Source organism: Spinacia oleracea, chromosome 6, assembly GCF_020520425.1.
Source record: "Spinacia oleracea cultivar Varoflay chromosome 6, BTI_SOV_V1, whole genome shotgun sequence".
NCBI classification, from domain to species: domain Eukaryota; kingdom Viridiplantae; phylum Streptophyta; class Magnoliopsida; order Caryophyllales; family Amaranthaceae; genus Spinacia; species Spinacia oleracea.
The window spans coordinates 66,734,126-66,747,314 of record NC_079492.1 but is presented as its reverse complement, the minus strand read 5'-3'; the positions used below and the strand labels follow the sequence as shown (position 1 = coordinate 66,747,314).

General features: G+C 32.4%; 2 protein-coding genes across 2 annotated transcripts; one reads left to right on the top strand and one right to left on the bottom strand.

Annotated features, from left to right (window-relative positions):
* Positions 1-5,581: 5,581 nt before the first annotated feature.
* On the bottom strand, positions 5,582-7,682 carry LOC110793637 (uncharacterized). Its single transcript, XM_056833456.1, has 2 exons — positions 7,524-7,682; positions 5,582-5,964 (listed from the first exon to the last, which is right to left on the bottom strand). The coding sequence occupies exons 1-2, from the start codon at positions 7,582-7,584 to the stop codon at positions 5,711-5,713; spliced, it is 315 nt and encodes a 104-aa protein (XP_056689434.1). The 5' UTR covers positions 7,585-7,682; the 3' UTR covers positions 5,582-5,710.
* Positions 7,683-12,703: 5,021 nt separating this feature from the next.
* On the top strand, positions 12,704-13,189 carry LOC110793641 (uncharacterized). The gene has a single exon (XM_021998532.1). The coding sequence runs from the start codon at positions 12,704-12,706 to the stop codon at positions 13,187-13,189; it is 486 nt and encodes a 161-aa protein (XP_021854224.1).

Sequence of the window (13,189 nt, the reverse complement as noted above, 5' to 3'; positions counted from 1 at the left end):
AGTACAAAACAAGAAAACCCTTTCGAAACCTTAACCCTAATTTGGCGTAGGGGGAAACTACGCAAGACAATGTACTGTCCCCAAGCCTTACCTAAAGGCTTAATTCTATCGTCTCTTCGAACATTGGTACTAAGATATTTCGAGGTCGAACTAGTAAAAACCAAAGGTTCTAATTCATGGTTTGGAGATTGGATTTCATCGAACTGCCCTAACCTTAAAAAACTCATCGTACACTTCGAACGTTGCGTGTATAACAAGAAACACATGGTGATCATTGAATGTCCGGATCTCGAAGAAATCGAAGTTTCGGGGCAAGAAAACAAGAGGTTTGATACAAACTTCCGTCTTAAGATCTTGTGCCCGTCTCTCCAACGTCTAACTATAAGGAATATCGAGTTCGAGGGTACTATTGCTTCTTGTGAGATAACTATTAAATGTGAAAACCTTCAAACATTGTTTATCGATCGAGCCAAGTTCTTGAACTGTTTTATATTTCAACATCATGTAAAGATCCATGCTCCTAAATTGCGGTTTTTTCATTGGAGAGGGAGTCCAATACATCAATTCATTCACTCGAAAGAGAGTTTCCGGTTTTTGGAGAAGGCGGTGTTCGAGGTTTGGGGAAACCATGATTGGGGTTACAACGATTTTATCGATCAGGTACTTTGTAGTATGCAATACGCTAGATATCTTGATGTCTCCTCGGCTGGTTTCCTTTTTCATCGTCCGTTCATCTATCGTTGATAGAGAGTTCGACAATGAAGCCAATTCTGAAAAAAAAAATATACTTAGGATTTAGTTTTAGGTATAAACATTTAGATAAATCTTTTTGGTGCGAATGAGCCACATTTAGATATGGTTTTGAATCTAATAAGGTGCAATAGAGAATTAGATATGCGGTTGTTTTTACTTTAGAGGGATGAACTACCTCATAATTTGATTACAATTCTGATTTTATACGTTTAGATGCGGTTTTCTCGACTTTAGACAATAGCACCTTCCACTCAAAAGGAAACAAAATATATCCAGTATTGCAGCTCATCGTCATCATCTTCTTCTTCCATAAACGCACAGTCTCATGCAACAATTATTATGCCCCACTCAAATTATGCTTTCTGTCCATTTTACTAATTACAATATTAATTAATAATCCTCTTATATTAATAATATAGCTCCCTTCATGATTGAGTTAACACGAGGGTTGTGCCCCTATACGAATAAACTTAAACTTTTTCGTGACATTAAAATACAAGACATAAACCATCCTTCTTAACATGCTTGACATAAAAGTACAAACCATAGTTCAATCCTACTTAATTACCACGCTTGGCATAAAGGTACAAGACATAAATCAATCATTCCTTGCATGCATATAAATAATACATACATAAATGTACTTGGATAAAATGCATGCTTATTAAATTCAACAAACATAAACACCTTCCTAAACATGCTTGCTTTACATCAAACATGAACAACATCCAAGTAACATGAATTGCACATCAAATCCAAACTTAACATGTATACACATGCATAAATAGTTAACCCTAGACTTATACGTACCTAATGTACTTAATTAGAGTGGCCACCTTGTGATTCACTTAACTCTTAAAAGTCTCCTCCTAAAATAAAATAATAAACCTTAATTAATCACCTACTTTAATAAATTTCAACCAACATATATTATTTAATCTTAAATTACTTTAATTAATATGAAATTATTAGTAACTAAAGTAATTGATTTACCTAATTAATTCCTTAAAATCTTAGCATGAAAATGTAATTATTACATACATTAAAACTTTAAAAAGTGAAGCTTCTCATTTATTATTTATAATAATAGAACATATTCCCCTATCCCTTAATACTCGCCACGATTTAATCGGCACAGAGTTTAAGACACTTGAATTGCCTTATTAATTTAATAGGCGATAGTTGATAGTGGGTATTTTTTTTAATATAGTGGGAAGTTTAAGGGATAGTGGATACTATAGTGGGTATTTTTTTGAAATTTTAAATTTCTTTTGTAATGAGTAGGTGGGTTAATAGGTTAAGGTGAGAAATAATATAATATTGGTAAAAAAAATTCATTTATAGAAATAGGTCGAGTATTAAGGGACGATCCGATAAGGAATACATGACGAGAATTAAGGGACGTAGAGAGTAATTATTTGATCACAATGTGTAACTGTGTAATTGAAAATGTTAAACTATTTGGTAAGAAGTTGGTCTTATGTATAAGAGCATCCTTTATAATTTTTTGTATTTTGTTAATATTTGAAAAAAAGTTGAATATAATCCTGCCACTTTCCCTGATCATATATTGGGCCTAGCCAATACCATAAAAAGGGCCTTTTCGAGCTTATATACTGGGACAATAGTTTTTTGGTCCGAATTGAGCTGGAGGGTTTTGGTTCTAACATAAGGCCTAAATTTGATGTCTAAAGGCCTACCAATTAGGCCAGCCCAAATTTCTTCCCAATTCCCAAAGTATGCTTCTTGCCAGCAAGGCTTGAATGAAAGCTAAATTCTAAGTTATAGATAAGATGATAAACAGCGATATTGGCCACATGGGTGGATTCAGGAATTTACAAATGGGGTCCCAAAAAAATTTATAATATGCTTTATAATTTTTCTATTTGCTAATTTTAGGGAGTTAAAGTTGAAAGACAAGTAGTTAAAATATTATATACACTATAATAAAATATGTGGAAGGTTTAGGAACTTTAGCTTTTGGGTTTCATAACAATAAAATTCAATACCTAATCCAAATTATAGGGTTAACTTGGCGCGATTTCAAATAAAATGATTAAAAAATAAGAGTATATACAATAAGTTTTCATACTTTGAGATTTTTTGTTAAAATTGTCGTTGAATAAATTTCACACAAGTCACAACGACACTAATGAAAAAAAAAACAGGAACATCATTTTCAATATATGTATGAGGCATTATGCTATTATATAATTAGGCCTCTTAAAATTTCAAAGAAACATGCAACTTAAGTCTATAAAATGGAGTATAAAATATACTACTTATATATCTTATGGAAATTACAAAATCATTTTGAAGAAAAAAAATAACGCTACTAATATTTTGTATTTTTCTAAAAGAAAAATCATGAATCAATATAGAAACAACAAAAGAATAAATAAATAAAACCGATGAAGAAAAAACGACAAACAAAGGAGGAAAAAACATGAAGAATTTAGAGGATCAATTAAGAACTAAGTAAAAGGCAAAAGGTAGAAAAAAAAAATATTCAACATCATCCTCTAACAAGGATTTCGAACAAGAAACCACTAAGCTAGAAGTCAATTTTATTGTCTTTAATATACGTTAATTACTACTCCCTCCGTTTCTTTTTGTTTGTTACATTTGGATTTTTACACGTTTATTAACGTATAATAAAGATTCTTTTGCTTTTTATTAAAAAAATAAACCAAAGCAAAATTCAATCCACTAATCATTACAACAACCAATAAGATTGTTTTATTTATCAAAATGAACCAATAATAAAAAAAAACACAAAGATTGCTAACTTAACATACTTAGGAAATTGTAAAGAAATTTAATGAATTGAAAAAAGTGGACCAATTAAAATTAAAAGTTGGCACAAAAAATTATAGTATAATACTACCTCCGTTCCTGAAAGTTCTTTACGCTTTCCGTTTTAGTCCGTTCCTGAAAGTTCTTTACACTTAACTTTATTCCATTTTTAGCATATAAATTTTACATTTATACCCTCATTTTACCCACTAACTTACCCACTCACAATGTTTGACAATTTATGGCCACTTATTTTCCCATTTGTTACCCCACCATGGCACCATCACATATTCACTAAAGTTCCTTAATTACCGTGTAAATAGTAACCGTAAAGATCATTTAGGAACGGAGGTAGTAAGTTTATAAAAGGAAAGATTTTCCCACGTAACAAACATTGTGAAACACCCTAAAAAGAATACGTAACAAACAAAAAGAAACGGAGGGAGTAATATATTAAATATTCAAGTACAATTAATTACCTAAATATCGGTTTAACAATTAGTTTTTTTTTAATAATGAGAGACCCTTTAAACCCTTCCAGGACCATATAGGTCCACCCCTGATTGGCCACATACACAGGAGATTTGGAGAGTAATGCACCTATTTGCAAACAAGCCAACAACCAATACTGCGTAACAATTAGTGAAACCAATCTGAATTCGATGGATAGATATCCCTTTTCATAAGAGTTACTTCCTCCGTCCCTTAATACTCGACCTATTTTGACCGGATACGTTTGTTAATGTACAATTTTGACCACCAGGCCAATTTCTTTAACTACATATTATAAAAACTTATAAAATTATTAATATTTTAAAAATATATATTAAGATGAATCCAACAATATATTATATACTAACATTTGTTTTCATATACTAGAAATAAAATAGGGTTAAAGTAAATTATGTGAATATGTAAAAAAGTCAAAACAAATCGAGTATAAGATATGAACAAGCCTAAAATAAATAATGATTTTAGTGGTAGCATTTTCTAAACTATAGACATCGTCAAATAGTCAAATCTACGTATGAAAGTCCTATTACATCAAGGACATCGTCAAATAGTCAAATAGTCAATAGTATTTATTGATAAAAGATTCTTAATGATTTAAATATCTATTTGAAAGTCAAGTTCGACATTATTATCAAAGTATGTGTTTTCTTTGCTGGAGTAAACCCAAACTTATCTAATTGAACTTATTAAAAATTGATTACGTCGGATTAATCTAATTAAGTTTTATTGAAATTATTATACCCGATCACACTTGATTGTAAGAAAGTAAGTTTAAGAGAGTCTAACTACCTAATTGAAACTTCTAGAAGCTAATTAAAGCATATTAACTTGATATGATATAATTGTAATTTATCTAAACTTATTTTTTTCCGGATGAACAGAACCTATAAAAAGAGACGGGCGGTGTATTATTAAAAGTGCACATGCAGTTTGAGAGAGTGAACTTATAAGACCTGATTGAAACTTATAGAAGCTTGTTGAAGCATATTAACTTGATATGACTTAATTATAACTTATCTGAACTTATTTTTTTCAGATGAAAAGAACGTACTCTAAGAATAATAAAAAGAGACGTGTGGTGTGTTATTAAAATCAAAGTGCACATGCAGTTTAAGAGAGTCAACTTATAAAACCTGATTGAAACTTATTAATTGAAGCATATTAACGTGATATGATCTGATTGTAATTACTTATCTGAACTTATTTTTTTTAAGATGACACTACAAGAAATTGTACTATTAACGACGGGAAATCCCGTCGCGAAAGGCCAATAATCGTTGATTAACGACGGGATTTCCTGTCGCGAACCCGTCATAAAAGGGGGCCGTCGTTAATAGAAATCCCGTCGTAAATCCGTCGTAAACCCGTCGTAAAAGACATTTGCGACAGTTATTCCCGTCATTGTTTGTTTTTTAGGTCCGTCGCAAAAGGCTTTTGCGACGGGATTTTTGACCCGTCGTAATTAGGTTGTCGTTAAAGATACAAATTCTTGTAGTGTGAAAAGAACGTATTCTAAGAATAATAAAAAGAGACGGGTGGTGTATTATTAAAAGTGCACAAAGTGTCTACATAAGACACACACAAATTAACCACCAAACAAATTGACCTTAATTAAAAGGCCAATTAAAGATAAAGCCTAAAAGATCAATTAAACACAGGTAGTAAAGCCAGTGTAATAATCTTGATCATCGTCTTCTCTACAAGTCCTCCCAGGACAACAATCTTCGTCATTCTTACAGTAAGCGCCTCGCCCGCCGCATTCGTGTTCATCTTCATCACCTCCCACCATTTTCAATAACTCCAATTTTCTTGTTCCTAATGATGTCATTATGTTCTTGTTGTGAGCATCATTAAGTTGTTCGACCATTATAGTGGTTGGTTGTATCCTCGCGAGGGTTGAAACTGTTTTCATACATAATCGTCAATTAAAAGATATAAGTCGGGGTTAACTACATATATTCCCTCTGTTTCAAATTATATGCATCATTTTAACTTTATCGAAAATGATAAAGGTCGCATGTTGCGACCTTTAAGCCGTGTCACAATGATGACGTGACATGACCTTAAATTGGAAATTAAAATATTTAACTTATATTTTTTATTATACATGCTATAAAAAAAGGTAGGAAAATCTTAATATTTTAATTTTTTTCCTTTTTTATATCGGCTACCTTATTTACATATTTTCGTAGTAGAAATATTGAATTAATAGTAAAAATATTATGATGACGCGTAGCCTACGTGGCGCTTATATGTACCAATTAAACTGCGACACGTAAGATTGCGACAACAAAAATGTTGTCACAACTTGCGACCTTTATCATCGTCCTAACTTCATATACTATTTATATATTAATTTTCACCATCAATATCTTTATTACATATTAATAAAATTTATAACAATTAGATATTTTGAAAATATATATACAAAGTATTAAGATTAACCCAACAACAATTAAAGAAAAAAGAAAATGTGTCTTTACGTATCAGTAATAAAAATGGTAAACATTAGCAAATGAATAGTGTAAAAAGTCAAAATGATTCATCTATTGTAAAACGGATAAAGTAATAATTCAGATTTCATCAATTCAAACATTAAAAGGCCACAACCAATCAATTTGGAAAACCAATACTTGAATTTTTAATAATAAATTTTGGTGACCAAAACTCAAAATTTTTGCTAGATCTAGTTAAACCAAACTAAAATTTACCTAAACCGAAACCCATTTAACCAATCACAACATAAAAGAGGTACATTATAAACTAGTTAGAGTAAATTATGTGAATGTTAACAAAAAAAATGAAGACATGCTTCCCTCAAATAAAATCAATTCAAACTTTAAAAGGCCACTATAAATCAATTTGGGAAACCAATACTTGCATTTTAATAATGAATTTTGGTGGCCCATACTCAAAACATTTGCTAGATCTAGTTGAACCAAACTAAAATTTACCTGAACAGGAACCAATTTAACCAATCACGACATAAAAAAAGGTACATTATAAACTAGTTAGAGTAAATTATGTGAATGTTAACAAAAAAAATTGTAGACATGCTTCCCTCAAAGAAAAAAAAAATTTGTAGACATGCTAATAATGTTATCAACTTTTGAATTATATGGTCATAAATTAATAATACATCCGTTTCAAAAAAATCTTTACACTTATTATTTGCACGGAATTCGGAGCAATACTTGACCATTACATATTATATCCAATCTTGTATGGCAAATAATTATAAAAAGTTGATATTTGTAAAATACATTTTGAGGCGAATCTAACAAAATATCTCATAATAATTTTTGATAGATATAATAGTGAAAATTTATGGTCAAAATTTTAATTGTTTGACACATTTTTCAAAGCGTAAAGAACTTAATGAAACGGAGGTAATACAACCTTTAATTAAATACATTAATAGAGTAAGGTAATAAAATATGAATCGGAAAGATAAACCAAACCTGAAAAATTGAGCAACAAAATTGCAAAGAAAACCAACTTAAAAGTGGATGAATTCTCCATTTCTTGTATAAGAACTTGAACTCTGAGTCCTGTAATTTATAATAGCATGAGGCCATGAGTTCATGACTGTACACGTAGGTTATGAGGGTGATAGTTTTGTTTTTACCATACACGTGAGGGTGATAGTTTTGTTTTTACCATACACGTGAAAAACGAATTCATATGAATAATGGAGTTACATTCATCGGTGTACGTAATTTCATAGACGGTACTCCCTCGTATTATTACATCCGTTTCTAAAAGCTTTTATGTTTACTATTTGCACAATAATTAAGGAATTTTTGTGAGTATGTGATGCTGAGGCCGGATAACAAGTAGAAAATTAAATGATTATAAATTGTTCAATAATATAATAGGTGAAAACTAATGAGGGTATAAATGTAAAATATACTTATACTACCTCCGTTTTAAAAAAATCTTTACATTTACTATTTGTACAGACTCCAATGCAATATTTAACTACTAATATATCTAATTTTGTATGTAAAAAAATTATAAAAATTTGATATTCTGAAAATACATCCTGAGACCCATCTAACAAGATCTTACATGTAACGTTTTGATGTATATAATGGTGAGAATTTACGGTCAAAGTTTTTATACTTTGGACACATTTTCCAAAGCATAAAGAACTTTCTGAAACGGAGGTAGTATATGTTAAAAATGGAATAAAGCAAAGTGTAAAGACCTTTTAACAATGGACTAAAATGGAAAACGTAAAGATCTTTTAAGAACGGAGGTAGTATGAGTTGCACTTTGACAGCCACAAAGTTTTAAGGGGTTTGAGTTGAATTTAATACAGTAACTAATTGCAAATGGAGCAGTTGGTTAATTATTTATTGTAAGAAATTGATCGCAAGTGAATTATTTATTGTGGGGTAAAGATAGTGGTAAGTGTAGGACTGACGTAACACCCCAAATTTCTTTCTGTTTAAAACCAACATTTAATCAAATAAAACCAACCTTGAGAGAAACTTAGGAGTATTACTGACACGTAATTACGTTAAAGGCTAACTAACTCAACTAATGCAGCAGAATAAATCAAAATACTTCTCTTTATTATATAATAGTAATTGAAATAACAATAATAACGCATTTCCTAAATAAATTTGAAATCAAAACCTCAATAAGTGAAATCCTTAAATAAAACAAACTTCAACAAAATCCTAACTAGGTGAAACTCTCCCTTAATCCCGTATGTAAGCATGTCATCTCATCACATTCCGTTTCTGAAAACTACTCACCAAAAGGTGAACGAACATATGCAAGACATGTAAAACATTTATATATAGTTGAACATACTTTCACAAACCATTTAATTCAAACTTGCTTTACTGAAATCATAGAAGATTCATTTTCCAAAATTAGAAACTTTCCATAAATAGTAACTTTCCAAATATAGTAACTTTTCAAAAGTATAAACATTTCAAGAATAAATATTTTCAAAATAGAAACTTTACAAAAGTATAAACATTCAATTAATAGAAATATTCCAAATATATAAACTTTCCAAATATAACAATATTGCAAAAGTAGAAACTTTCCAAAAAATAGATTCCAATTAGAATATGAAAATCAAACACCTCTTCTTATCTCCCTTCCTAAATGTGCACACCCCCAAGCTAGTATTCCATCATAAATCTATGCATTGGATTACTAACCAAATGATTTCATCAAGTGACCCTCGACTTACACAACAAGTGATGCGTATGTACATAAAAGTTCCATGAAAATCTATTCCACTTTGAGCCTTTACACAAATACAATAATCTCATGAAAGACCATCCAATTCCAACCATATGATAAACCAACAATCCTCCTTTTATTTAATCAAGCGTATTTTTAAAGAAAACAACGTATTTTTAAATAAAGATTTAAAACTCATCAAAACCAAACAAAATATTTCGAACACCACTTGAAAAAAAAATCCATCATCATTTGAAAATCAATAAAAATATTTGACCTTTCTAAAATCCTCAAACAATTTTCGCAAATCCAAAATCAATTCAAAATTGGTAATTCACAATTTCAATTTCAAAACAATTAATAATTCAAAATTAATAGCCAAACCATACATAGATTTCAATCATATAATAATCTAACCACATATACGTACCTTGATTAAATAACACCTCACACAAAGATTAATTTGATCCTTCTATAGATCACTCACGAGATCCTAACAATTAATAAGCAAAAACCTTAATTAATTCCTGATTGAACAATTAAATTAATAAAAATAACTCTAATGGACTTAAATTTAATTCATGAGTTATGCATGCATAATACAGCATTATTAATCAAATTTAGAACTCATGGTGTAGAAATACACTTTTTAAAAATTACTGCATTAATTTAATAGAGTTTAATCATTAAAAACTGAACGTGAAAAGAGAAGGATTTGAAACCAATTGGAGTGTGGAAGTCACAACACCAAGGGATAGACGTCGGCGGTGTTAGGTTATGAACAATATAATTCATGCGGAAGAACTATAAAGCCATGAATCCAAGTTAATTGTACATAGCCAATTAGCAAAATTTAGTATATGTTCTATATGATGTGTGCCTTCCCTAGCTGCTCTCGAACCGAACAAGAACAAGTACAGGACTCCAAGTGTCGTCCATCCGTAGATAGTCCACAACACGTTTAGATCCGCCTTAGATTCAACCAACTAGAATATTCTCTAAGATTTTATGCACTCGGGAAACTCACAAAGGTGATAGGCAAATATTAAATTCTCCCTTGAATTTAATGTATTGTGATGTATATAAATTGTGATCATTAATCACATATTTATAAGGTAGAAATAGGGAAGTATAATCCTACTAGGAATCAATTAACTAAATCTATTAGGACTCTACTTAGTTAGTAATATTAGAACTCTAGGGATAATCAAATACTAAGTATTTCAGATCTATCTTAGATATCTAATTATTGTAGGATTAGGAAAATGAATAACTTACGGCCCCAAGTAACTTGGCGCCTAATTCATGTGGGTGTGGGCAATGGGCCTTGGCGCGCAAGCTTGCTTGCCGCCCACGTAGCCTTGCAGGCCATGCTTGGCTGCTGGCATGCGCACTGTACGCCACGCTTGGCTTGGCCCATCCCCATCGTTGTAGCCTCGCTGCCTACGCTAGGCGCTGGGCCTAGCGCTGGCGCCGGGCTTCGTGTTCGGTGTTGGCGCTAGGCCTTGTGCTTGGCGCTGGCTTGTCGAGCTCGCGGGCCTTGCTCGTCGACTGATGGGCTGGATCGCTTATCGGCATGTCGCTCGTCGTGCTTACGATTCGTTTTTCGATTCGAAAAATATTTACGTTTCTGTTAATATTTCTGATTCCGATAACATTTTCCGATTTCGACTACATTTCCGATTTCGGTAAGATTTCCGTTTTCGGCAATATTTCCGATTCCAGCCATATTTCTATTTTCGATAATATTTTTCGATATGAACCATATTTCCGTTTCCGGCAATATCTACGACTTGGATAATATTTATATTTCCGTCATGAACCATATTTCCGTTTCCGGCAATATCTTATTATTCATTAAGTACTCCATTTAATGCATTTAATGCTAAGTCCAACGGATGGGCCTGGAGCGATGTGGGTCGCGAGCAGCAAGGCAAGGCACCAGCAGCGAGCAGCCCGCCAAGCCACGAGCAGCAAGCCAAGGAAGCAGCAGCCCGCCAAGGCCAGACTGCAGCGCGCTGGGCCTTTGGCCAGCTGCGGTTGGGCCTAGGCAGGCACGCGCGCCAGCGTGGCCCATTGTGGCTGCGTTGGTTGCTTCGTCTTGGGCTCCAAGAAAAGTCCGATTACTTAGTTGCCAAATAAATTTGGGATTAAGTACTCCCTCCGTCCCAGATTAGTTGTTACACTTTCCTTTTTCGTCCGTCCCAGATTAGTTGTTACATTTCTAATTTAGGAATGAGTCTACAATTATTATATTGTCTCTCTCTTCCCACTAAATATTTTTTTGTCCCCACACCCTCTCTCATTCAATTAAAAAAATAACCCACTAACTCCTATCACATCTACTTTTTCATTAAAATATCAATTGATAACCAAACAACCACTTATCACCTAAAACTTTGTGCAAAGGTAAGTGTAACAACTAATCTGGGACGGAGGGAGTATTAGTTTTCCTAGTCCTACTAGAATTGGATTAATTAAGATTTTAATTATTGTTACAATTAAAATTGGATAAGAATTTCAATCCTAGTAGGGTTGGTAATTCTTTTCCTAGTAAGACTCAAACTCCTTATTTCCTACCCTATAAATATGAGGCTAGGCCCTCATAATTTTATACTCCCTCTGTTCCTAAATGTTGTATTCATCTGGGAAAGTGGGGGGTTTTTAAGAAAATTGGAATCTTGGTTTGTATTGGTATAAGTGTAATGATAGGGTGTAAGAAAAATGATTGTATGTAAGAGATTATAATAAAAAAAAAGAGAAAATAATAAAGAAATTAGGTAAGAGAGAGGAGTGATAATGATGGGTGATAAAGGAGGTGAGAGAGTGGGTATATGGGGAAGGAAAAATAATTAAATATTATGGGTGGGAAATTTAGGTGGGAATATGGGTAGAATCTTTAGGTATTTTGGTAATTAGATAGAAAAGTAAGAGTATTTTAGGATAAAATATATGTCCAAAAATAGAAACGGATACAACAAAAGGGAACACTTAAAATGGAAACAGATACAACAAATAGGAACGGAGGGAGTACATCAAAACAACATTCTTTACTTAGAATTGTGTTCAAAGGAGAACATAATTTATAGCCTAACCCGAATACATAAAACCTTAAGCAAAATCCTAGTTGGTTGAACCTAAGGCGGATCCGAACGTGCTGTGGACTTTCTACGGAGGGGCAACATTTGGGGCTCTAAAGACTTGTTCTTGTTCAGTTTGGGAGCATCTAGGAAAGGCATGCATCACATTGTATGTAACCTAAATTATGCTAATTGACTGTGTGGAAATTAATTTGAATTCTGGCTTTATGGTTTTTCCGCATGAATTATATTGTTTGTATTATTCATAACCTAACAGTGGTATGCCTCATTATTCTGTGAAAACAGTTTATGAGAATACTATTGGGCCAAAACCTCTAATTCATTGGGATACCATGGTTTGGAATTGGTTGAATATTCCGAAGCATAGATTTATATGCTGGTTGGCAGTGCAGGGTAGGCTCCAAACCACTACAAAATTGGCAAAATTTGGTGTAAGCAATACTGCAGCTTGTTTGCTCTGTGGTCAAGCTGATGAAGATCATACTCACTTGTTTTTTGAGTGCCCTTACAGTAGCAGGTGCATCATTGTACTTAAAGCCTGGTTGGGAATCTCTTTTCCTTCTTGTAAGTTGAAGCAGCTTATGAGGTTCATTAGTCATGGCAGACTGTCTAAATTCAGGAGGCAAGTTGTTTTTGCAACGTTAGCTGCTGCAGTTTATCCTGTTTGGTCAAGCAGAAATAGTAGTATTTGGAACTCTTCAATCCCAACTGTTCAGAATATTGTAGTTAGGATTAAGCAGAATGTTAGAGATCGAATCTTGTTTGTTATGCCTAAGAATGTAAGTAGGAGAGATAGCTTGTGGTTTGCTACTTTGTAA

Bases quoted from the DNA above. Each gene is read 5' to 3' on its own strand.
- LOC110793637 (XM_056833456.1), bottom strand. From the start codon at position 7,584: ATGGAGAATTCATCCACTTTTAAGTTGGTTTTCTTTGCAATTTTGTTG. The intron at 5,965-7,523 runs GTTTGGTTTATC...GTATGAAAACAG, and splicing joins TTTGTTGCTCAATTTTTCAG to TTTCAACCCTCGCGAGGATA.
- LOC110793641 (XM_021998532.1), top strand. From the start codon at position 12,704: ATGGTTTGGAATTGGTTGAATATTCCGAAGCATAGATTTATATGCTGG.